This window comes from Plectropomus leopardus, chromosome 22 (genome assembly GCF_008729295.1).
Source record: "Plectropomus leopardus isolate mb chromosome 22, YSFRI_Pleo_2.0, whole genome shotgun sequence".
NCBI lineage: Eukaryota > Metazoa > Chordata > Actinopteri > Perciformes > Serranidae > Plectropomus > Plectropomus leopardus.
Genome location: NC_056484.1, coordinates 6,891,892 through 6,916,293, shown reverse-complemented (window position 1 = coordinate 6,916,293; position 24,402 = coordinate 6,891,892). Strand labels below are relative to the sequence as shown.

The window sequence follows — 24,402 nt, the reverse complement described above, 5'->3', positions numbered from 1 at the left end:
TCAAGTGTGGCGGCAGTGAAACAACTTGAGAAAAATAAACAGTTTTGCGGGTTTCTTTCTCGCTGTTCCTCCTCGTTGGACAACACTGAAACCAACCACTCCACTACACACACACACACACACACACAAACACAAACATAACTCCATGCTGTGAGTTACAAAGACAGCAGGGGAAGACATCATGAAATAAACGCCGAGGAGCGGCCGCCTGTGAGGATGCCAATTAAAACAGAGCGACCATACCCAAATGTGTGTTTGGGTGTGTGCGTCTCTTCTGGGAGTCACTTCACTCCACTTAAAAGTTGTTTGTTTGCAAAAGAGGAGGGAAATAAACACACCTTGACCTACACACTCAAACAAAACCAAGATGGGCTTTCCCCTGAACGCTACTGAGCGAGTTAGAGCGAGTGAGGAGGGATCAGCCTCCATCTGCCGTATCATGAGTCATTCTCTGGGTGTATCAGCTTTCAATCACTCCACCACAGTCAGTATGTTGTCACACGCAGCACATGCATCTGTCCTCATTTCCTCTGTAAGACACAGTGCGATGAGTGTATGAAGACAGGCTGTCATCATCAGTTCCCCTTCACTCTTAATAATGTTCTGTATGTAAAGCAGCTGAAAGGGAAACGGAACTTTCCCACACTGCTGCGCTATTAAAAGTTGCATGAATATCAGCGAGTAATGTGCAGATAGATTAGACTCGTAGCTTTCATGCAGGTAATTTTCAAAACTATCCAACAGCGTATTTAAAAAGACGATAAAATCATAAAATGCTGAGTTTTTGTAACTTGTCCTGTTCAGTTTACGATTTTGTCCATCTCCAAAAATACCTTTCAGCAATCTTAATTTGTTGAATTTAAATGTACAAGGATATGATTTTCATGAGGTACATGGGTGAAGACGGGGATTGATAGTCACCAGGTGTTTAAGGGGATTATTGTATAATTATTTATTTTGTACTATTTTGTTTTATTTGCTTTTTCTATCTCTTCCTCTTTTTCTGTATCAGCAACAATGTAAATATGTTTATATATAGTGATATGGTCTGTATAGTTTATATAGCTATATATACCTTAAGAAAATGCTAATTATTTAAAATTGGAAACAAGTCAATCATTAAAGGTCTAAAGACAAAGTTTATCAGCTAAAGTGCATGCGAGCATTTCAGTGATCCTGGAGTTGAGTTGGTTGGTGATCCAACTATGTATTATGCAGGTTGTCTCAGGTTTGAGAGCAGAGCGGATAAAACGGGGCTGTTTTTCAAAGGCACGTCAAGTTTCCAAAAATCACGCTTAAGTGCCATAACAAGTGCCGTCAGCATCTCGCTGCAGCTCAGAGAGTTTGTCAGAAACAAGAACACAGAGACAAGTCGGGTTCTGATCAGTTTCCTTACATAAGGATTAAACATGACAATTAACTTAAATCTTTGAAATCATTTGATAACCTGTAATAAATAAAACAATTTAAACAAAGGAAAGTCAAAACTGACTTTGGGAAAGTAGAAGTTATCTTATTATAGTGGCAGTGACCGCAGCACACACATATACAGGAACTGTCGCTTCCACACCTCATACAGACTGAACCCGAGCATCTGCGGACTGTTAACAAACCACACCCGAGTCTGATACGCTCGTGTTCGCACTAATCAAATGAACTGGACTTCAGGGTCAAGTGTACTTGAATCCGGGCCCAGGTCCCTCATGTAAAACCATCCATTTCTAATTTAAGGGACACGTTTGTTATAATTAGGATCCACCAAATTTGGCATAACCGCCAGTACGGGCCTGATTAAGCGGATCGGGTATTGGCAACATGTGACCAAATTATATCTAACAGATTATTTTGCCTAAGAAAGTTCAGTGTTTTTTAATAAGTTGCATTCATTCAGTCGAAGCGAGTTGCAGTAAACAAACAAAGTTGGGCAGTGGTGCGGGTACTCTGTCTCACACATTACATGAGATAATGTTTTGGAATTGGTATTGGGAATAAAATAAAGGTGCAAAAATTGCACAAAATTCATCTTAGCAGTGAAGCAGCAAAGAAATGCCGCTACGTACCAGAGTTACTGGTGCTTCCATAATTATGTAATCTCATCAAGTCTTACTGGGTGCATTTACGTAACTGTAATTTGTGGACTAATGCACCTTTTCCGTTTTAATTATTCATTTGTTATTTAAACAGGATGTGTTTGAGTTGAAAGTATTTTGGTTTATTAAGGCTACTGTTTGAAGCCTGTTCTCTGTTCTATTTATTGTTTTCTATTGTTCTGTCTCAAAACGTTGTACCTGTTCACCACTTTGGTCAAACAGTTGTTTTTAAATGTGCTCTACAAATAAACTTTGACGTGAGGAAAACTCTCTCTGGTTCTTCTTAAAAATTGGTTGTTGCAGTATAAACACTCTGGGGAGAAGCCTTTCCCTTCTCTTAAACACAATTACAGTAACTAGATATATCCCAGTATGACACTGACTAATAGCTGGATGAGTAGGTAATTATGTCAAAGCATTTTAAGGGAAGTGTTTGCGTTTTTCCAGCACAGAGACCAGCAAACGCACAGTCACCATGTACAGTACGGGTCATCTACAAGAGAATATGACCCATTAAACAGCAATGAGATCATCCAGTATTGATTTTCTACTGTGCACCACACCACAACACTGCAGCGTTACAGCCCTGAGGATCATCTTCTTTACATCCCGCGCCTATGTGTGTATACAGTATGTGTGTGTTCATGTACCACTTGGCGATCTAGGGCAATTCTTTCAGCGAAAAGACGAACCTCATGACTTAGGAATGCTGCAAATGGCTCAGAGGCCTTAAGATGGGAAACTATGCATTGATTCCCGGAGATCATTCCCATAACATTAGCCTGTGCACACTCCTCCGCAGTGACCTCTCTGTTGACTCACTCATCTACTGAAGTACAAATAGCTCTCTATCAGGAGGTGCGTCACACAATCGGCCACTGACGGACACACGCTCACACACAAACAGATGTACAGATGTGTACGGCCCACCCAGTGTTTTACAGACATCTTTTCATGGGCCGCTGTCTTGACCCAATAAAAGCCAAATGTGAGTAACACAGGAGACATAACTCACTGACAACAGCATAACGCCAAAACCTACTGAGGTATTTACGCCTGTGATGCATCTACCTGACCTCAACTGACCCACCATGTTTTGTTCTGTTTTTGATTCAGAAAAAACTGCAGTTAATCAACAGTATATTGAGCTAAAAGCTGCTTTACTCCCAACATTTTCCCTCGGTCGGGTCATTCCTTAATCTCCTCTATGAGCTTCAGCTTAATTTGGCGTTCTGTAAATAATCACTGTCCTCCAATAAAGTCAATTAAATCCTAATTTGAAAAGCAAACACACTATGTGACAATGTTTACAGTTTTATAATGTGGGAGACGAGATACAGTAGCAAGCTGGGTGTTTGTTTTTTTTGTAGTTAAGTTCCTTTTATCAACACAAATTCACGCCATGAAGGACAAACAAACATTATCGGACAAACATTTCATCAGAGTCCAGACTATATACTAATCAAGTTTTTAGTGTGTAGTTTGTTCACACAGGAAAAGTGACACAATGAAGTCCCAGAAACAGTTTATATATATAAAATTTTATATGCACACTAAAAACTAGATTTTTGGCTTTGCTTCAAAAATAGTAACTAAACCATCTGCATGACAACTGTGGAAACTCAATGCCCTAATGAAGGCTATGAAATGTGGCTGAAAGCTCTGCAGCATTTCCAGTAAGCAGAACTTGTAAGTATCTCCTATCGCCAAGGTTAGCAGCGTACCTTCGAGTTCAAAAAGAAAGAAAAATATAATGTACAACGCTGTAAGTCTACAGCAATGCTTTAAGCTAAATGCTAACACCAGCATGGTAACATGCTTACAGTTACAATGCTAACACATGCTGAGTTTAGCAGGTGATGTTTATTATGACACTATCTTAGTTAGGGCCCCCCTTAAAATTTTGTACTGCGCCCAGATGGGGATTGTGCGCTTTAGCGAGCTATACGTGACCATCTCATCTTGTGCTGTGAGTGCACATTCATGAGTTTTCTACTTTATATCATGACCTGTGTTCATCGTAAGAATGCAGAACAAAAATCCTGAAATATTTTTGGTTTAATGAAAATAAGTAGTTGGGCTGAGTTGACTAGTTTTATTTCTAAAGCCTAGAAAATTAGGCAAACTAGACTAAATAGTACAAGTATGAAGGTTCACAGGGTAAACAATGTTTTCCTATAATTTGTTTATTTGGTCTCACATCCATGTACATGGAAACTGAGAGGCTGCCTCATAAACTCATTTAAGCTGGGCATGACGCCAGATACTTTATTGATAGCAGAATACACACACACACACCCCATCTGAGTAACTTTTTGTTGTTGAGCATAATTTAGTCGATCTAAAAGTCAATATGTTTTACAACTTTTTAGTTGTACAAATTAAATTTAATTTTGATGATGCAGTCAGGAAAAAGTTATTTTCTGCTTAGTACTGCAGTGCCAGCAGTACTAAGGAGCAAAAATCTGAGTGTATCTTGGTAAACTGATGACCACTAAAAAATAAATAATAATCCTTAATTGAAGTTACAGTTAGATCTGAGGTTTCCGTAGGTTTAATTTTAGGGTTAAGGCAAAGTTGTTACATGTTTTTTTATTAGTGTTTTGGGATATTATTTATTAGTTTCATGAATTCTGTTATTGGAGTTGGGTCACATGGATTTGGGCAGTGACATTAATAATCAATATGAGTATCTGCCTTTCCCCTGATAGGAGAGAAGATGAGGTGGGTCGCTGTATTTTTTGTTGACGCACTTTTCTTTGATCGCTGTGATTATTTTTAAGTTTGTGTATGTTATAATAAGCCAATTCCTTTTCATTGATACATTTTTTGAATGTATTTTTAGATATTGTCATATTTTTTGTTGGTATGTCAGACAATAGACCAGGCCCAGTCGCAGCCTCTCAGCTACTTTTAGTTTGTTTACTGTAGTCGCGACAGTTTAGCTCAGCATGTTTGCATGCTAAATTTGACAATAAGCACAAAATACATAGTGCTGAGGCTGATGGGAATGTAAAAGCTTTGCAGATATTTGTTGCCTGGTAAGACCATCTTGATAATGTTTTGGATAAATTAACAATTTAACTGATAATGGTGATACAGATAAAGTTGTGGAATCACCAAAGTTATGACAATTCATCCCGAGGGAAGACATAAATGCCTGTACCTCATTTTATGACTATTCAAAGAAAGCTTGAGATATTTCATTTAAAAATGCATGTTGGGATTAGGAAATAGCTTTGAGCCTACTTCTTTTTTATAGAAGATTATGTGGGAACCAACTAAAAGCACTAGCGTGCAAGTGGCTTCAATGATCCCTTCCTACCTAAACAATTTATTATTTGAGAGAGGAAATTATTTGCAAGAAAAGAGGAACAGAAACGCACGGACATAAACTAAACGACACAGGTGCCATGTGCAGTGGTGACCACATACTCTAGACCACTTGATGCAGTCTGTAATGAAGACGGACAACAAAGGTCTGCGGAAAAGATCATCAGCTGCAAAATGTAACGTCATAAAACAGACATTTCTGCCTCTGTGCTACTGGAAGTCTGCAGGGCTGCTCAAAACGCTGTTCTGAGGGGGAAGCTTGTGATCAGAAACTACATCCTGAGCCAATGAATTAATGTTTAAATTAAGCTGTCTTTGTTATACAACTTCACTTCTTGTCCTTTGAGGACCTGCAGGACTCCCTAGTTTATGAACCCTCGGCTTAGTGCAGGAGCGGTTGGCATCCTCCCTGCCTGTGTGCGACCTCAGCCCAGTCTTGAGACGCTCTGCTTAGGGCCCCGAGGCGGTACTCCTCTTGGACGCCTCCGCCTTTCATCACCTAATCACCTGGCTCAGCCTCAGCCTCAGTAGAGAGAGGGAGAGGCTGCAGGGGCAGGAGGAGGATAGGATAATAACCTCAGCAACTGTTCTCGCAGCCAGATTGAAGCCTTTGCCTTGTTTCAGTTCAGAGGGAAAAGGAAGCAAATTCCTGGGAAGATTTCTAATATTTACTATGATCAGCACCATGCAGTCACATCACTAAATAGAAAATTAATTTGTTTTCATCAGAACATTGATTCATGTGTAAGCAATTCAAGGTGCAAAGCTGAAATATAACGTAATCTAACGTTTTGCCACCTGTTACATAAACATTTCCTCACTTTGCTGACATTCCTATTCTTGGAGGCAATGAGGCAAGTGATTCAAGCAGCCGATTCAGAGAGAATCCACGTCACCCTCTCAGGAAACCCATGTTTGTTTATTGTTTGTTTTCTGGCGCTTGAATGCAGAGCCATTCTGCAGCCAACTTGGACATCCTACAAGCCAGACCTCCCCAGCATCATGTGAACAGACACAGTGCCATGCAAACACAACAGCAATATCCCTAAAGCAGTGATACTTCACTTATGGGCAAATTTTGCCCCTGATCGGGTGACGGGTGGCCTCCCGACCATTTTGTAATTCACAAAAAAAATTCGGTGGTTCACACCAGGAATTGTTTTTGTACTTTTCATATACTTAAGGTGCTAGTGTTCAAAAAACAACATCAAAATAGAGCTTGTTCATCAAAACAACAACAGAGGTCCTTTCTAGTTCAGAGTTAAAATACTAAAAATGTCTTGAAATCCTACAAACAACACAAAATCTTAAAACGTCCTAAAATCCTAGAAACATACCCAAATCCTAGCAAATGTCCCAAAACTCCCAGAAACCTCCCAAATACTAAAAATGTCTTGAAATCCAAGAAATGTCCTAAAACCCTACAAATGTCCCAAAATCCCACAAACTTTATAAAATCCAAGAAACATCCCAAAATACAACAGATGTCCTTACATTTGAGAAATGTCCTAAAATCCTAGAAAGATCCTAAAATCCTACAAATGTCCTCAAATCATAGAAATGTCCTAAAATACTACAAATGTTCTAAAATCCTTGAAATGTCCTAAAATCCTGGAAACATCCTAAATCTTAGAAATGTCCTAAAATCCTAGAAACATGTATGGGCCTGCTGCAAATGGCCAATGGCCTCTTGTCATTTTACAGAAGTCGTCCAGAAGCAAAGCAAGTTGAGTTTCCCTGCACTCAGGGTTCAGTTTATCAATGTAATAGAGGAAAATACTTTAAATGCTAGTCATTACAAATACATAGAACAGAAAAGTATTGAGGTTTTTGTAACTCAAGGTCCACACAAAATAGGCATATAGACACTCAGCGACAAACTACAGTCATCACAAATGCATCCATCATCCGACATCACACTCTTTAATTCCCATGTTTAAGAAATCAACATATTGACAGCTTTCACAGTCTGAAGTCTGAACGTACTGTCTGTTCTTTTTGTGCTCAATCATCAGTGGCTCGCCAACACCAGCATCTATAGAGGACAGAGGTATCACTAACCTTTAATACATTCTGTCAGAGCTACTGTATGTGCCTTATGTGTGTTTAGCTTGCAGCCTGCAGCAATTTTATCTGCCTTAAAGTGCACTTAGCTTCACACAACTCTTGACTTTGCATCACAAGCCTTATGCTCATGTGTCATGCAGCAAAAAGCTTCTGAACACCTCTCTTTTTGTAATCTCGGGGACATCGTATGGAAAACACTGAATATGTTTTGCACACTCAACACTGCAGCTTGGGGGAGAGTCTCATTTCTAGTGTACTGACCTATGATGAAGCTAAATTATGCCTAATTTTGCAGCATGGGAACCCCCCCAAGGAATCCCCTGCAGCACCCCTGGGGCTTCCCGGACACTTAAGCGGTCATGAGAAGGAGATAAGAGCAGCTTCTTACCTCAGCAGGTTGGGCAGAGGGATGGAGCCGGAGCCTGACCCCAGAATCCCCTTCTTTCCACTCAACAATTTCTCCACCAGGGCGACATTCCCGGTCCGGGCGGCTTCCAGCAGCTCCTGCTCTTTCCCCATCCCGGACACAAGTTTGCAACGACGGGGTGATGAAAATCCAACAAATCTCCCATATATCCCCCTCCTGCCTCCTCCCCTCCGACCCCTTCCTTCAGTGTGTGGAGTGCATCTGAAAGGATTCCTCTCACTGCATGCTGCTGCACGGTGAAATAGGTGTTATTGATGCTGCAGAGCAGGTTTGACGCGCACTGCTCCCCCGGTGCTTTGTAACCTCAGTTCATTCACACGCACGGCTCCGTAATCTCCTCTTGTGTTAGTACGCTGACGTGCACGGCTCCCCGGTGTAACCTCAGTGCAAACAAGCTCAGCAGGGGGAACCGGGGGCTCCGAAGCGAATCCCTGAAGTGTAAAGTAAAAGAGTAACCCTGGCTTAAAAGAAGAAAACTCCGTCTCTGACCGAGCACACTCTCCCGTCTGGTCCGAAGCTCCAGCTGACTTCAGGCGGGAAGTGAAACCCTCTTCGCCGCAAAAGGAAGCTCTCCGGTCCCGCTGTACTCTCCACCTCTCTCCCCAGAAGCTACCGCACTGGCCGGTGCCTCGCCGTGTTGCCTGAGACACAGGTATCAAGTTAGACACCATGCAAATGTAAACTTCCTGTTACAGATTTCAAAATAAAGGCGAGGCACCGGGTGAAGGTGAAAGCATGTTGGGTGTTTTTCAGGCACTGGTCAATTTTGAGATTTTGGACAAGTGAAAAGACAAAATACACATTTAGGTGTTTATTTTAGTTCTTATCTATGTTCTGGAAAGAGCATATTTAATTAGATAATGCATAAACAGAAGGACTCATGTATGTCCTTCATGGCCAATGAGGCATGTAATGCTGACTGAAAGGGAAATGTTACAAGATAACATGGAAGTGTTGATCCTGCCTTTTTTAAATCTCATTTATCATTTCTCATTTATTTAAATCATAGCTTGATGTTAATTATATAACTTACTCCTGTTTTTTTTTATTTCTATTTCTACTTCATTATTTATTTATTATTTCTAACCTAATTAATTCATGTATTTCGGTTGTTTTGAAATCTCCTATTATCATTAAACGTATTATTATGTTATTGTCTTTGTCTTTTTATTTACTTTGTGGGAGTGTGTGATTGTCTGATGGGAAGTATATTTGTATACTGATGTGCATTTTTTATGAGCAGTTGAAACTTCAATAAAAAATATAGTTAAACTTTTTTGATAGAGCATAATTTGCATGATCAAATATCAAATTTCAGAAAACTTGCAATACAAAAAAATAACTGTCTTAATGTAAGTTGCATAATAAAGTGCAAATCAGTGCTTTTTCAGTATGACAATGCTCAATTTGCATACTTAAACATAAAATACAAGAAATCTTGTAATATAAAAATATATCTTAGGGTAAGTAATTAACTACGGAAGTTTTGTAGCGATATCACCAAAAGTTTTCACTATTTATTTAGATTATTTATTTTCTCCTGATACAAACTTCACCAACAGACCTCAGAATGTCGGTTAGCTAGTTAGCAAGCTAGCTATGTAGTAACGGTAGCATTAGCTATAACTTAATTTTCCGTTGTTCTGTTTGTATTAAAGGTAAGGGTAAGAGTTAAAATAATGCTAACAATTGTCAAAAACTTTTATATGTAAATATATGTATTATTATGTATTTCAATATTATGTACTCCTACAATTTATGAGTTGCCCATAAAGCTAACGAGCTAGCCAGAGAGCTATGTTAGCTAAATTAGTTAGCAAGATGTGTTTACCTTGTTCACCAGAAGAGTCCGTTTTCACGCTTCCCTCTTGTGGTATTCAGGACCTCATAAGAGAAATTTCTCCAAAAAGCTCAGAGTAATTGACTTCCTTATGCAACTTCACATTAACACATGCTCAGGAGTCCTTTAAACCAACAACAAACCTGCTTGCTAACTCAAGTTAGACAAATAATGCTAATCAAACAAGCAGTGAAGACCAAATGAGTTTGTGTGGGGATTTTTTTTTTTTTTTTTTTTAATCTAATCAATATTTAGATATGTTTGGTGCTGACATGTTTTGGTGGAATTTTTACCTATTTTTTATTGTAATTTCATTTTGTTTTATATAAATGTATTTTGATAATTATAAATATATATTATATTATTTTTTTTAGGCACTGGGAAGGGAGTTATGTATTTTGATTTGGCAGGGACATCTAACATCAAATTGTCTATTTTGTATTTATTTAAAATACCATCAGAACTCCAAAATCTGCAAAGTGGGTTTGAAAAGCATGTTTTCTTTAAAAAGAAATCTCAAAAGCCACACCATTTATCATAGCCTCATAGCCTGACACTGTTTGGATTTTTTTTTTTTTTTTTTTTTGTCGGGGCCCTGGAGTTCTGGGGCCACTGGGGATTTTACTTGCATTTCCTAATTAGAAACCTTGGACAAGCATGTTTGCTTTGGCTGCTATTTACAGCTAAATACGCATTAAATGACATTTCCTTGTGCGAATCCAAGCTTTTATTTTGAAAGCCAAGCCGCCGTCTTCCGCTGATTCCACACTAAGTGTACAGTCTGGGCGTGGATGATGATGATGGTGATGCCACAACACCAAACAGGAGGCGATGCCTTTGTTACTCTCTTCAAAAAGTCACACTCAGACCCACCAGATGCGCTTATTGTTTGTTTCCACTCACAATATTAACTTATTCTATCAGCGACGCGCATGCGCAGCTCGGCTCCAGGCTGGAGGTGTGCTCACCGCTGCAGCTGAATGGAGACAGGTGAGATCCTAAAATAGCCCCTCTGTGTAGTCAGAGCAGGGTTTGTATGAATGAGAATGAAGGCAGTGGATGTTTTTTTTTTTTTAACATATTCTGATCTGTCCACTGACAGCCTGAGAAACAAACACACCCTCTCCTCCTCCACTACGCCCCCACTTTGCCGCCGGTGCATGCTGGGACATGCTGATGGCTTCACTCTGCTGCTTAATTGGAATTTAAAGAGAGGCGCTGCCTTCACGTGCTTCACCTATAGCTGTTAGGTCTGACGGCTCAGCTCGTAAAAACGAGTTGTGACTGATTCAAATGATTTTTGGGCTTCAGAGAAAGATTATTTTCATCACTGATTAATCTGCTAATTATTGTTGTATTTAAAAAAAAAAATGCATGTTTGTACCTGTTCAATTCACACACACACACACACAAAATAAATTTAATTACATATTCATTTATGAGCAGAAAATGCAAATTTTAACATTTAAAATGCTGTAATCACTGTAATCACATTTTTTAAAATATTTTCTTCTTGAAATATAAATTAGACAATAAGCCAATTATGAAAAAATAAATATATTACTGATTAATTTTCTCTTGATGGCCGAACTCATCAGTCAGCTTAATGTTTCAGCATAAGTTATTTTAACAAGGACATTGTTTAGGAATGATTATTGCAGTTAAATAACTTTATTTTGCTGCAGTGACATTTAATTTATAGGGTGCTGTAATTATTATCTTTGCCATCATTTATTATGTAGATTATTTTTGCAAAATGTTGAGTAATTATTTAATTTGTAAAATTGAAAAATGGTTCACATTTTCTTTCATGATATTATTTACAAATTAACTGTTGAATTTCAATTATATTATAAATAGCCAAGACAAAAATATTGGCACAGATAAAAAAAAACAACATATATATAATTATTATTATTGATTTAAAGGTCCAGTATGTAGGATTTAGGGGGATTTAGTGGCATGTAGTGGTGAGGATTGCAGATTGCAACCAGTCTAAACTTCTCCCAGTTAGAATTCCTTCAGTATTTTTAATGGGAGCCAAATAATCTTCCTCTCCAAAACACACACACCAGATTATTTAAACATTAAAAACCATAAATAATATCTAAACCAAACTGATTAAACCCCCCTTAATCCTACACACTGGACCTTTATATGTTTTTGCAATATGTTGAAAAATCATATTATCAAATCAAATCAGCATAATCTTTACAATTTAATTGTTTAATTTCCTTTTGTGTTGAAGATCTAAGAGAAATATTCCCACAAACAATCGAAACATTTCATTGATATAATAAAAAGAGTGAGACATAAAAACCCTCAAGTCTGAGAAGCTGGAACTTGTTAAAGGCGGTGCACATACAGAGCGCCGTGATTAGACCTTTTCTCGTGACGTAAACTGAAGCAGCCAAATGGAATTCAGCCATCATTAATTTTATTACGGCATCACTGTATTTGCACGAGGCCACGGCAGAGAAATAAAACAGAAAGCAGGGAAACAGTGAGCCAACACACAACCTGATGATGCCTCTCGCTTTCATCTTATTACCCACAATCCAGCTGTGCATGGTGCTGGCACACACACACACACACAACACACAAAACACACACACAGTATATAAACGAATGTGCTTTGCCTGCATAAACAGTGCTGCACTGTGAAACAGCCATCATCGCAGAAACATTAAGCTACAGTATGTAAACAGCTGTCCATGTAAATAGCAGCAGAGCAGAACTTTCCCCCCACACACACACACACACACACACACACACACACACACACAGCAACAGTTAATGCCCTTCTATGACTCACTGCAGCGCTCCAGTCGTAAAATGTCATGACCATTTATGTGCACAAAGTCCAAACGCTCTCCTGCAGCGGTTCAGCGCGGCTCATTTGAGGCTGCACTTATTTCTTGTTTCCACTTATCACCAGAGCAAACTTCAGCATTGTTTTTTTGCAATTAATTCTGAAATGCTGCATAAAATGAACTCATGCTACAGGCTTCAACAAGATACAACAATCTGTTCTGACTGCAAACTAATGAGTTTTTGCATCATTTCTGCACTTTTTCTTCTGACTTTTTCTTTGTAACCCAGAAAAACAAACAAACAATTTTAAAAAAATACAATGCGACGTTCCTATTTAAGGTGGTAAGTCAGTTTTCTGTGCATTCATCCAGCTACAGAGAACAGATGTGACGCCTTTTACTGAAACAGCACATAACAATCTGTGTTTACTCAAAATCTTGTCATGTGGGATTTCCTCATGGGACCATTTCAGAGCGCCTGCTTACTGTTGACTGGTTTGTTTTACATATTTATTATTTTCCACGCTATATTTTGTGGCAACATGTACTCTGTGACCTTGAAATGATATTGTATGGAAACTTCACCATATTTTTACACATGAAAGTCTGTTTACAGTTCATGAGAAGTACTAAAGTATATGCAGAAAAAGTTGTGTAGAGTTGGTTTTTTTTGCTCTAAAGACAATTGCAAGAAAATCTTGGATGTATTGAAGTAAATCGATAAAGTGGTGTGTTTTGGTTGAAAATAGGACCCTTTTCTATCACCAAGTGAACTAAAAACTCCAAGTAAAATATTTTCTGTATATTTCATTACATTCAAAGCATAACAGCATGAAGTGTTCTTCCCAAGTGATGTGTTCAAGATCGTTGGAAATTTGAAAATCCAACAACAATTTCTGTTTTTACAGTGTGTGGCTGTGATAAGTGGTGTCATTTTGTGCATTTTTCATTCTGGTGGGTCTGCGATTTGGAAGACATGTTATATTTAAAAATTACAAAAACAATGTTTAGAGAAACAAAACAAATTTAGGGAAAAAGAATATCACCAGAAAATGTGAAAAATCACCCAAAAATTTGTAAAGAAAAAATAAAATCAACAAAAAATTTAAATTAATTAAATTTAAAAAAAAAAAACAATTGTTTTTTTTAAATCACCCAAAATTTTAAAAGAAAAAAAAAAAAAACCAAACAAACATTTTTTTAAAGAAAAAATGCCTGTGAATTTGGAAGTCATGTTATTATTTTTTTTTTTTTTTTGAAAAACTTAACACTGCAAAGGCATAAAAAGCAAACTGTTTGCAAATAAATCCACATCCAAAACATACCAAAGTGAAACGTCATAAATTGGAGACCCTTTTTTAATTTTCATCAGTATTTCAGCAGCTTTGACAGACAAAATACAACTTATTACTTTTCGTGTCATTTCTTTCCTCCACAGGGTTTCAGAGGGGGGAGTTTCCCAGAGAGAGGGGAGAAGGGCTGCTATGAACGGAGGAAAAAACATGAAAAAGACAGATTTTCCTCTCACATACAATCGTGTTTAAAAACTCTGAAGTCTTAACACCACATTTGTGCGGAGTTGCGTTTCATAACTTTTGCAAGAACCAGATAGTAAACTGAAGTGAACTGGGCCGAGCTGAAGTTCAGGTTATGACAGTTGCATATTTAGCCTGATGGATGTGATCTACTTTTAACCGTTGAGACCTCAAAACTGTCCTTTTATAGTCTTTTGTGCTGTGTCAAAGCATGTGCTGTTAGAAGTCAGTCGTTTTTATAATCTACTCGTGGGGGGTTTCCCCCTGAAGTCGTCACACACGCGTGAAGCATGAAACAGCAGCAGAAATGGTCGACGTTTATCTGTGAAAAAAATCACACATGGCAGATTAGAAGTTCACATAAAGACACACACATATATATGAAGTCCGGCAGCTTCAATGTGCCTTAATTTTTCTCTCTCCGCTCGTCGGCTCAACTCGTTCTCTCTCACAGTTCTGCTTGTATGTACATAAGTTTTCAAAGTGCTGCACGTGTGAAGTATTTACACATAGAAAAATAGGAGGGGGGGGGGGGGGGGGGGGGGTACAGACATTATTGTGGGGCATTTTGCTGACAAAGCTGTGGAACTGACTGATATATAAATGTATCTTCTACTTGTAATGAAATGCTTGTTCCGGCTGAGACAAACACACACATGAAACACTGCATTTAACCATTCAAAGTTCTGAAGAAAATAGTCGTGTGTTCACATTCTTATACAATGTACACTGTACATACTCGGAGGACGAGCGAGAGCGTGATTTGTCTCGTCCCCTCTGAATATGAAAGCACTAACGTTTTAATTTCTGTGCGGTGCAAAATAAGACATTCCCTCTGAAGATACGACATTCAGCGCTCCCTCGTACGCAGGACTGAATGAAGCTCATCTAAGGTTAGCTGTGATTCTTTTTCACTTGCACAACGGGAATAGTGTGGAAAGGGTTTTCTGTAGGCACGACCACGGATATAGATCCTCCTTCTTTCACACACACACACACACACACACACACACACACACACACACACACACACACACACACATACACACACAAACACACATTATTAAATTTAATTTCTCCCTTCTATGAGCCTCCAAAGTGGAGAACGTAAAACGACAAGCGTGTAAAAACGTGTATTTTTGAGTCTTCTCGCAGACTCTGCATTGCTTTATGAGGGAATTATTTTGAAGTCTAAAGTCACATGGTGGCTCACTCAACAGATAAGCGCGTAAAGGAGCCGTTTTAGTCAAGAAATCCCGCTTTTGTTTGCTTGTTGATGTTGCCTTTGATTATTTGCCGACCCGTCCCGCCTACCAGGGTCGGACTGACTGGCTGGGTGTGAAGAGAGAGCCGCGTCTAGCTGGTGTTGACTTTGAGGCTCTTCATGCGGTGCAGTAGCGAGTCCTTCTCCATCTGAGCCTCAGCCAGCGCCATCTTGGCTCGGGAAAGCTCCACTTTCAAACATTCATTTTCCTCCACCAGCATCTGGAAACAAACAGCCAAGAAGGTAGTGTGTTTGCTTGTTTTCGAGGTTCAAAAAAATAAATGAAAAATAGATTTACCACCTCACAGATCTCTGTAACAGTTAACCTTACGATAACAGTAATTCACGGAAGATTACTGCAACGATTTCATTCAAAAAAACATCCTAATTCCAAAACTTTTACAAAACTTTCAATGATTTTTAATGATTCCATGTCTTTTACAAAACTTTCAATGATTTTTACTGATTCCATGACTTATGCAAAACTTTCAATGATTTTTACTAATTCCATGACTTTTACACAAAACTTTTAAAGATTTTTACTTATTCCATGACTTTTACAAAACTTTCAATGATTTTTACCGATTCCATGACTTTTACAAAACTTTCAATGATTTTTACTGATTCCATGACTTCTACAAAACTTTCAATGATTTTTACTTATTCTATGACTTTTACAAAACTTTTAATGCTTTTTACTGATTCCATGAGTTTTACAAAACTTTTAATGATTTTTACTGATTCCATGACTTCTACAAAACTTTCAATGATTTTTACTTATTCTATGACTTTTACAAAAACTTTTAATGATTTTTACTGATTCCATGACTTTTACAAAACGTTTAATGATTTTTACTGATTCCATGACTTCTACAAAACTTTCAATGATTTTTACTGATTCCATGACTTTTACAAACCTGGAAAATCTGAGTGTGTAATTCCATGACTTTCACAGGTTTTGACAGTAGGAACCCATATTTTAGGAGCTTTTATGGATATGAAAGCTCCATAAAATTTCCAGTAATTGGACCTTTTTTTTTGGTCTAACTGTAGATCTCAAAATATATAAATACATATATATATAAATAATATATAATTACAAAACAGGACTTACAGCAGTGAAGTTGCAGTTTATATGCCATGTCTGTCTGATATTGTGTTCACGAGAATGGGACAGACAGATAACCTAAAAACCACGCCTCTGGTCGTGGCTGTCACCGGTGTGGAGGAATAAAAAAAATTGCCACCACATGTCTGCTTCATGAGATGCTTCTGAACTTAATCCCAAATTTTGGCTCTTTTAAAAAGACCTGGAAAACTACAATATTGGTAGTTTATTCAAACAGAACAATCCATGTTTGCTTGTGAATTTTTGTGATAAATGCTGCGTCCTGTTAGAACAAAACATTTCGCCAGGGCTACCTGCGCCGCCTGTGACAGATCCCCCCCCCCCAAAAAAATGCTCAAACAGCTCGGGATGAAAGGAAATGACAAACATCCTGTTTTACTGTTTTGATCAGATGACTTAAACAGCATTATGTAAGTGTTCACATTCAATCTTCCCTTTGAAAATGTAATGCTTGTATCCTGTATAAATTAATAAATATCACTCCCACTGTAAACAAAATGCAAGCCAAGCAGGAAACTGGAATAGCTTGGCAAAACCAAAATTTGGCATCTTTTTATATATCGTCCTCCGGAGCGATCAGTCAGAATAAAATCTCTTTCATGTTCAGCAGTTGGAGAGAAACAGAAGAAGAGAAAAACGTCTGCGGCCACATGTGATTGGCTGAAATCGTCATGTTTAAGGTTGTCTGAAGGTGTTGAGGGAAACACTTTCTGACTGTATTCTTCTCTCATAAACCCCCACAGTGTGCTTTCATCGTGCGTCTCACCTTTTCTCTGCTAGATGGAGGAGGGCTGGTGGGCGGGGCTTGGGTCTGTGTAGCCTTGGTACACCGCAGACGCCACCCATAACCTCAGGGACCGGAGCCAGAGCACTGTCATTTAACGGTCCTTCTTTCCTTGGGTTGGTCTCCGCTGCGGTGTCCACTGTGAGCAGAAAGAGAGACAGCAGAAAGGAGGTTGGAGGTGTGGATGTACCGAGCATGGACTTAAAAGTATTTAATAGGACACGTTATATAACGGCAGTGAATCAGCGCTGAAGTGGAGGTGGGAATATCTGGCAGATAAAAAAATGTGAGCGCGTTTCTCACCTCCTATAGAGAAGGAGCCGTCGTCTCTCCGGTGTATATGACGAGACTGTCCACATGCAGGATGATCGGCGAGGGCTCAGAGTCGGAGGGATTGTCGCGGGGATCGTCGTCCTGCAGCAGAGACAGCACATGTTGAGAGTGGTAAGTTTTGATGTGTGTGAGCATGGAGGAGGAGGAGGGGGAGAAAAAAAAAATCACATCCAGGTTTCCACATCAGCTCCACAGCAGATCTACTCACCTGTGAAAGAACCCGAGAGAGGACAGAGACGCTTTTCTGTGTCATTAAACATTCAGTTAAAATCCTAAATCCAATTAGGCCGTGGTTCAAAATATTTAACTTTTTAAAGAAGCTGCTGCTCTGTACGACAGTGAGTTATGGGGTCTATTACTGCAACACGATTGGAAACAAGAAATACCGTTACTCGGTTGTATGCCTCGGCGCACCAGTCAAGTTCCACTTACAGTTTACGTCCATGTCTGTGAAAACACGAAATCTCTACACGGAAAATCTCCACAAGCAGCACAGTTTCAGGATTAGTGTCACCAATTTAGTATCTGATCAAAATTCCCCTACTGCCCCTGACTTTTAATGTTGAGCAATGACCAGAAAAGTGTTTTTTGCAGATCATGATGATGTCACCGTTGACCTTTGACCTCTGGATATAAAATAGATCTTCATCATTATGTTCTATGAGACATTTGTGTGTGTAATAATTCTTGAGTTATGGCCAAAAACATGTTTTATGAGGTCACCATGACCTTAACCTTTGATCTTCATCCACCAGTCTAATGAGTTCATTCTTGAGTCCAAGAGGACGTTTGTGCCAAATTTGAGGAATTTCCTCAAATCTTCTTCCATCTTCAGATATTGCATTCATGAAAATGAGACAGATGCAAGGTCATGATGACCTTGACCTTTGAACACCAAAATATAATCAGCTCATTGTTAAGGCCACTCGAACAATTGTGTCAAATTTGAAGGAATTCCCTCAAGAACAAGATGGATGCAAGATCACAGTGATCTTGACCTTTGACCACCAAAATCTAATCAGTTCATCCTTGAGTCCGAGTAAATATTTGTACCAAACTTGAAAAAAAAATTCCTTAAAAGGTTTTTTTTAGATATCCAGTTCACAAGGATGAGACAGATGGTGACCTTTGACCTTAAAATCCAAACAGTTCATCGTTGAGTCCAAGTGAATGTTTGTGATTAATTTGAAGATGTTCCTTCACAGCATTCACAAAAATAGCCTGGACAGATGGACAACCCCAGATTATGATGTCTCAGGCCTCGGCTATCGCTGGTTCAGAGGCATGAAAACAAGAAGAAGAAATCTTGCAGGTGTCCAGTATTTCTGGCACAATAACCTCAGAGTTACACAAAAGCAACTGAAAACAAGGACCTGGAATCCCACCGCTACACAAAAAGGGATTCTCACCTTTAAATTGATGTGTGTGTCCCTGACGCTGATCTCCATGGGCAGCACCTGTGGCGCAGAGTCGTCCTCCAGGAAGTGAGCCAGGTTCCGCAGCGTGGACATCAAGAAGCTGGCTTGGTATCCGTCGAGTCGCAGCTGCAAGAATCCGTTGCGCTCAGCCAGAGGGGAATGAGCGGCGGCACAGGGCCCGCTCTCGAGGCGAGCACGCACCTCTGGACTGTGGCGGCCCCCGACAGATGAAGAGTTGATCTCACCACCACCTGCAGGGAAGAGATGGAGGCTGTGGTTAAAAGCTTTAGTGTCTTGTAGGCGGAGTGCAGTTAGAAATGATTAAACTGAATTACACGTACACCTGACGTTAAAATACACCCAAAATGAAAAAACATTTCTCACTCCCTGTATACGCTCTGAATCAGACGCTGGGCATCCCCCTCTCTCCTGTCCGTCCGCACCAGTGCTGTTTGATATTTCATGTGCGATTTTGACTAAAACTGTGTATCAAAGACAGTGTGAAGTGAGGATTCAAATCTCTTGATATTAAGGCTGAAAAACCAAACAAACAACAAAGAACCAGCGGCACTGAAGGCAAACTATTGTGTGGCAAACAAAGGATTCGTAGCGAATAATTAAACAATTACAAACCATTTTAACTACAGAGGTCAATGGCATAAAAAATGATTTTACCAAATATAGTCTAATTTGTTTTAATTTCACTCCCTTTTGCTTTAATCTCTTTGTTTACTTTTGTCACTTCCTCTTCTCTTCTTGTGCATGAAACTGTACTGTCAATCAGAGTGATTTCACTCACAGATGGACTCAGTCGTTCTAGACGCCGATTTAACCTGCTGAATTGGCAGAAAAAAAGCCAACAAGGGCAGACGAGTGCCAAGCAGTGGGACACACCCCAAAAAACTAGGGTGAGACACACCCCCAAAAAACTAGAGCGAGACACACCCCAAAAAACTAGGGCGACAGATGCACACCAATAACCCAACACTGACAAAACGTTGACTGTCGGCTTGGTGTGTCAGGGCTTTTAGAGCTAGAAAGATAACTTGGCTTGGCCAAAATATTGGCTGATGTTATCATAACGCAGATTTAATGGTATCGTGTATATTGGCCAATAAGTTGCAGTACAGAGATGCCAAAAATGTTTTTGCAGCAATTATTGTCACAGTTACACCGTTATTTATTTAACTATAAAAAGTCCTGTTCAGTACATATCTCTGTAACTCTTTTATAAAAACACAAACAAACAAACAAAAACCCTAAATAACATTTTTATATGTGTTTATGTTTAAAAGAAGGCCAATAGATTGCTCAATTTCTTTAATCTCTGAAATGTCAATACCAGCATTTGCCTATAAAATCCATTATTGGTCAGTTTAGTTTGTAAAAAAATTATCTTTGAGTATGCTATATATCACTTTCCTTTCTATTTCATCCTTTTTTCTCAACAGTGAAATCATTTTGATGGCCCATCTGCATGATGAGATACATAATGTATGTAATCAAATGTAATTTGGGGGTGATTTGCTCATCTGCCAATCATAAAAACCACAGCTCTTTCAGGTCAGCTGGGAAAATCTAGTTTAAAAAGGTCTAATTCATTCAGTCAATCATTGTTTATTAAAACGTATCTGTAAGTCATCAGCACAAACTGAGTGCATTTACAGCTTTGTTTTATATGATTTTACTCACTAAAAATAGGGTGCATGTTAAGGTCAGGTTTAAACGAGGGTGAAGAAGGTGGGATGACGGAAGCAGAATATCTGAAAGAGGAGTGGGAGAGAAAGCTGGAAACAGAGAAAAAGCAAAGTGAGCTGGAAGGAAGAGAAGCAGGAAAGAATTAAGAAAAAGGTGGGCTGAAGGAGAGTCTCGATTCTGTACAATCCCACGGGCTCCTCGCTGCAGTGATGTTTAATTATTTCCGAGGACTAGGGATTAGAGGGTTCGGTGGAAACTCCCACCTCAGTATTGAGGATTCAGAGTGAAGTTCCAACCACTGAATCTTTTTCTTTTTTTCCCTTTTCCTGAATTAAGACACTCTACAAAAAGAATCTGAGATGCGGAAAACTGCGGAGGATATGATGGTGAATATTAAGAATGACCTGAATTTGAACTCTTAGTGTCACAAAATGCATCGAAGGATTATGAGACAGAGGGCCCCTGGGCACAGACATCTAAAAGCCCCCCCCCCCTCCTACACAGGAGCATGACTGAAAGAGCCACAAAACTGTGTTATTTATTTTGTGTCTCTTTGTGGTTGTCTTCTATCTGTGTAGTATGTCTTGTGTGCATGTTTATGCTTTTTTTGCACCTTAATGTGATATATGTGTGTGTCTTCATAGTCATTTTGTGTCTTTATGTTCCTCTTTTCAATTGTTTTACATCTCTTTGTAAATGTTTTGTTTTGTGTGTTTTGTGGTTGTTTTGTGTCTCCTGTAGTTGGTTTACATCTTTTTGTGGCCATTTTGTGTGTCTGTAGCTCTTTGGGGTTGTTTTTTGTCTCTTTATAGTTATTTTGTGTGTCTGTTTGTGGTTGCTTTGTGTCTCCTGCAGTTATTTCATGTCCTTTGTGGTTGTTTTATGTCTCTTTGTAGTTGATCTGTGTCTCTTTGTGGTTGTTTAATATAGTTGTTCTACATATCAATGTGGTTGTTTTCAATCTCGGTTGATGTTTTAATTCTCTTTGAGGTTATTTTACATCTCTTTGTGATTTATTTATGTCTCTTTGTGATCATTTTTATGTCTCTTTGTAGCTGTTTTCCATCCCTTTTTTGGTCATTTTTCCCCTCTCTGTAATCATTTTATGGGCCTTTGTGGTTGTTTTATTCCACTCTGTGCTCATTTACCTCTCTTTGCAGTTGTTACACATTGCCTTGTGGTCATTTTCTGCTTTTTTGGTTGTTTTTGGTCTCTTTGTTTTTGTTTTTCAGCATTTTTGGGAGTGCGTTTGTAGTGGTTTTATGGTCCTTTGTGGTTGTTAAGTATGTCTTTGAAATGTTTGAAAAATCAAACAACTACAAACAGAGTCTCTGGCCCGCTGATTCTCTGGGCCCCTGAGCTGTGCCCCGTAAGCCCATTCAGTAATCCAAAATGCGATGACACATTTCCTGTTTATTGAGGAAAAAAGAGGTAAAGTAGGTGAAAGTGAGGACAGAGAGAAAGAAGACACAAACTGATGAAAGTCGAGGTTGAGAGGTGTTAAACCTAAGTGGGAGGGTAATTAAAACCCTCCTTTCATACAAACTTTACACACAAAATGAGCTGGCAAGCACACAATTACGGGCACAATTTTTTTTTTTTTTTTTTAACAGGCGAAACACTCAGCAAGGCATGAAAATGGCCACTTAAAGAAAGAAATCTCCTCATTATGACTGTGAGAATCACATCCCCTTATATGCTCTCTGAAGGAAAGTCAGCAGAGGGTTAATACCATACAGCAATTTCATACACACATACACAACGCTGTCAGCTTTTCTCAGATAAAATGACATATTCTCTCTCAATCCTGGGCGGCTATAGGGTCGAGGTAAATGGAGGGAGAGAAAAAAGATGGGAGTGGGTGAGGAGAAAGAGAGAGAGAGAGAGGGAGGGAAGGAGCCAGCAGCCAGGGACTGAGTGACTGTGATAAGACAGGAGGGAGGAAAAGATGGCCTGAAGAGGGAGGGAGATGAAGGGAAGAAAAGGTGGAGAGGGGTGGGTTAAATGACAGAGGATTAGTAGGAAGATGGAGTAGGAGCTGGAGGGAAGAGTGAGGAGGAAAGGAGGAGGAGGGATTGCTCTTGTGAGATAGGAAAAGGGGGAGGAGGAGAGGCAGTAAGGGGTAAAGCCAGCGTTTCTCTCATTGCTTGAATCACTGGACTGAAACTGCAAAGTCTGCTGCAGTGGAGAGATGAGGAAGGTGGGGGAGACGGAGAGAGAGAGGACAAATTAGACAAAGCAGCGAATGAGAAGTTCAGGGATAACACCAGTCTGTGCTATGGTTGCAGTTAATTTGAATCTCTCTCTCTCTCTCTCTCTCTCACACACACACACACTTGCGTCAAAGCTTGTGGGCCCTAATGTGGCAAATAATGGGTCCACTCACTCCATTACTGTCAAATTTAACCTCTCTTAAGTGCCGCACACACACTGGAGGAAAGAGATCTCAATGTCACATAAACACCCCCCGCTGCTGAAAAATGAGCAGTCACTTCATGCGATCGCTTGCATTGCAACACGCCGGATCTATGTGCATCTCAAGTGCATGCCGTCGAGTCTGGAAATGAGATTTGACAGAGGACGTTCTGGAAGAAAACACACGGACACGCAGTCTGTGTGCCCACACACACACACAGGTGGAAAAAGACACACTGAGGCAAGCATGCATGTTAAGTTACAGATGGTGAATTAACACACAGCAGTTTACCTTGGCTGCTTTGAGCAGGTATTGGTACTGAACACACCATACCTGTGGGGAGTTATGGCAAGGTAAATAAAAGGAGGGGGTGACTGTGTTAGTGTGCAAATGTGTGTGTGTGTGTGTGTGTGTGTGTGTGTCAGTGAGTGTTTGTACTTGAAATAATGTTAACCCTTTGAAACCTGAGCAAACTGGCTTGATTTCTTTCAAAAACGTGGGAAAGAAGGCAATGAGTGATTAAAAGAAATGACAAAAAAATGCAAGAAATTAGTAAAAAAAAATTGCAAGAAACTACCTGAAATGAGAAAGAAAAAGAAAAGTAAAAAAAAATGTGTGCTAAAATAAAATAATAAATATAAAATAATAAATAAAACTATATATTTTACTGTAACCTAATTTTAAATACAGTCATAATAAATCTAAACATAGTTTTCTTGATATTTTTTCCTTGTTATCTGAAAATTTTCTAATGATTCTCACACTTTTTTAAAAACTATTTTTCAAGTCATTGTCTTGTCTCCTATTTACTTTTTTTTGCAATTTATGAAACATTGCATGCCAAGCTGCTAACTGCCTTTTTTCATGTTTTCAAAAGAAATTAAACCAAATTTGCTCACATTTCAGAGGTTTAAAAACTTGTTAAAGGTGTCTAAACAAAGTACAACAAAACTGATGTTGATCCAGGGTTTAAAGGATTAATTAATTCAGTTCAGGGCTACAACTAACTATTATTGTCATTATAGATTAATCTGCCGATTATTTTCTCAATTAATCCAGAAATTGTTTGATGTATTAAACACTGGAAAACAGTGCAAAATTACTATAACAATATCCTAGAGCCAAATGTGACGTCATTAAATGCTTTATCCAAGCAAACAGGCCCAAACCCACAAATATTCAGTGTTTTTCACTACAAGACCAAGAAAAGCAATTCATTCCTTGACCTTGACCCATCAACTATGTGGCATTTTTG

The 24,402-nt window shown here is 39.0% G+C and overlaps 2 protein-coding genes across 2 annotated transcripts in view; both read right to left on the bottom strand.

The window, feature by feature from the left end:
• The window catches only part of LOC121961353 (ankyrin repeat and sterile alpha motif domain-containing protein 1B-like), a 283,009-nt gene extending 274,473 nt beyond the window's left edge, over nucleotides 1-8,536 (bottom strand). Inside the window, 1 exon segment of the mRNA XM_042511305.1 lies at nucleotides 7,879-8,536. Coding sequence (XP_042367239.1) covers nucleotides 7,879-8,009 — 131 coding nt within the window. The 5' untranslated portion in view covers nucleotides 8,010-8,536.
• Nucleotides 8,537-15,427: 6,891 nt separating this feature from the next.
• Nucleotides 15,428-24,402, bottom strand: part of uhrf1bp1l (UHRF1 binding protein 1-like) — a 44,375-nt gene continuing 35,400 nt past the window's right edge. The window contains 7 exon segments of the mRNA XM_042511174.1: nucleotides 15,428-15,590; nucleotides 17,265-17,320; nucleotides 17,323-17,421; nucleotides 17,586-17,622; nucleotides 17,625-17,696; nucleotides 19,025-19,284; nucleotides 23,439-23,480. Coding sequence (XP_042367108.1) covers nucleotides 15,462-15,590; nucleotides 17,265-17,320; nucleotides 17,323-17,421; nucleotides 17,586-17,622; nucleotides 17,625-17,696; nucleotides 19,025-19,284; nucleotides 23,439-23,480 — 695 coding nt within the window. The 3' untranslated portion in view covers nucleotides 15,428-15,461.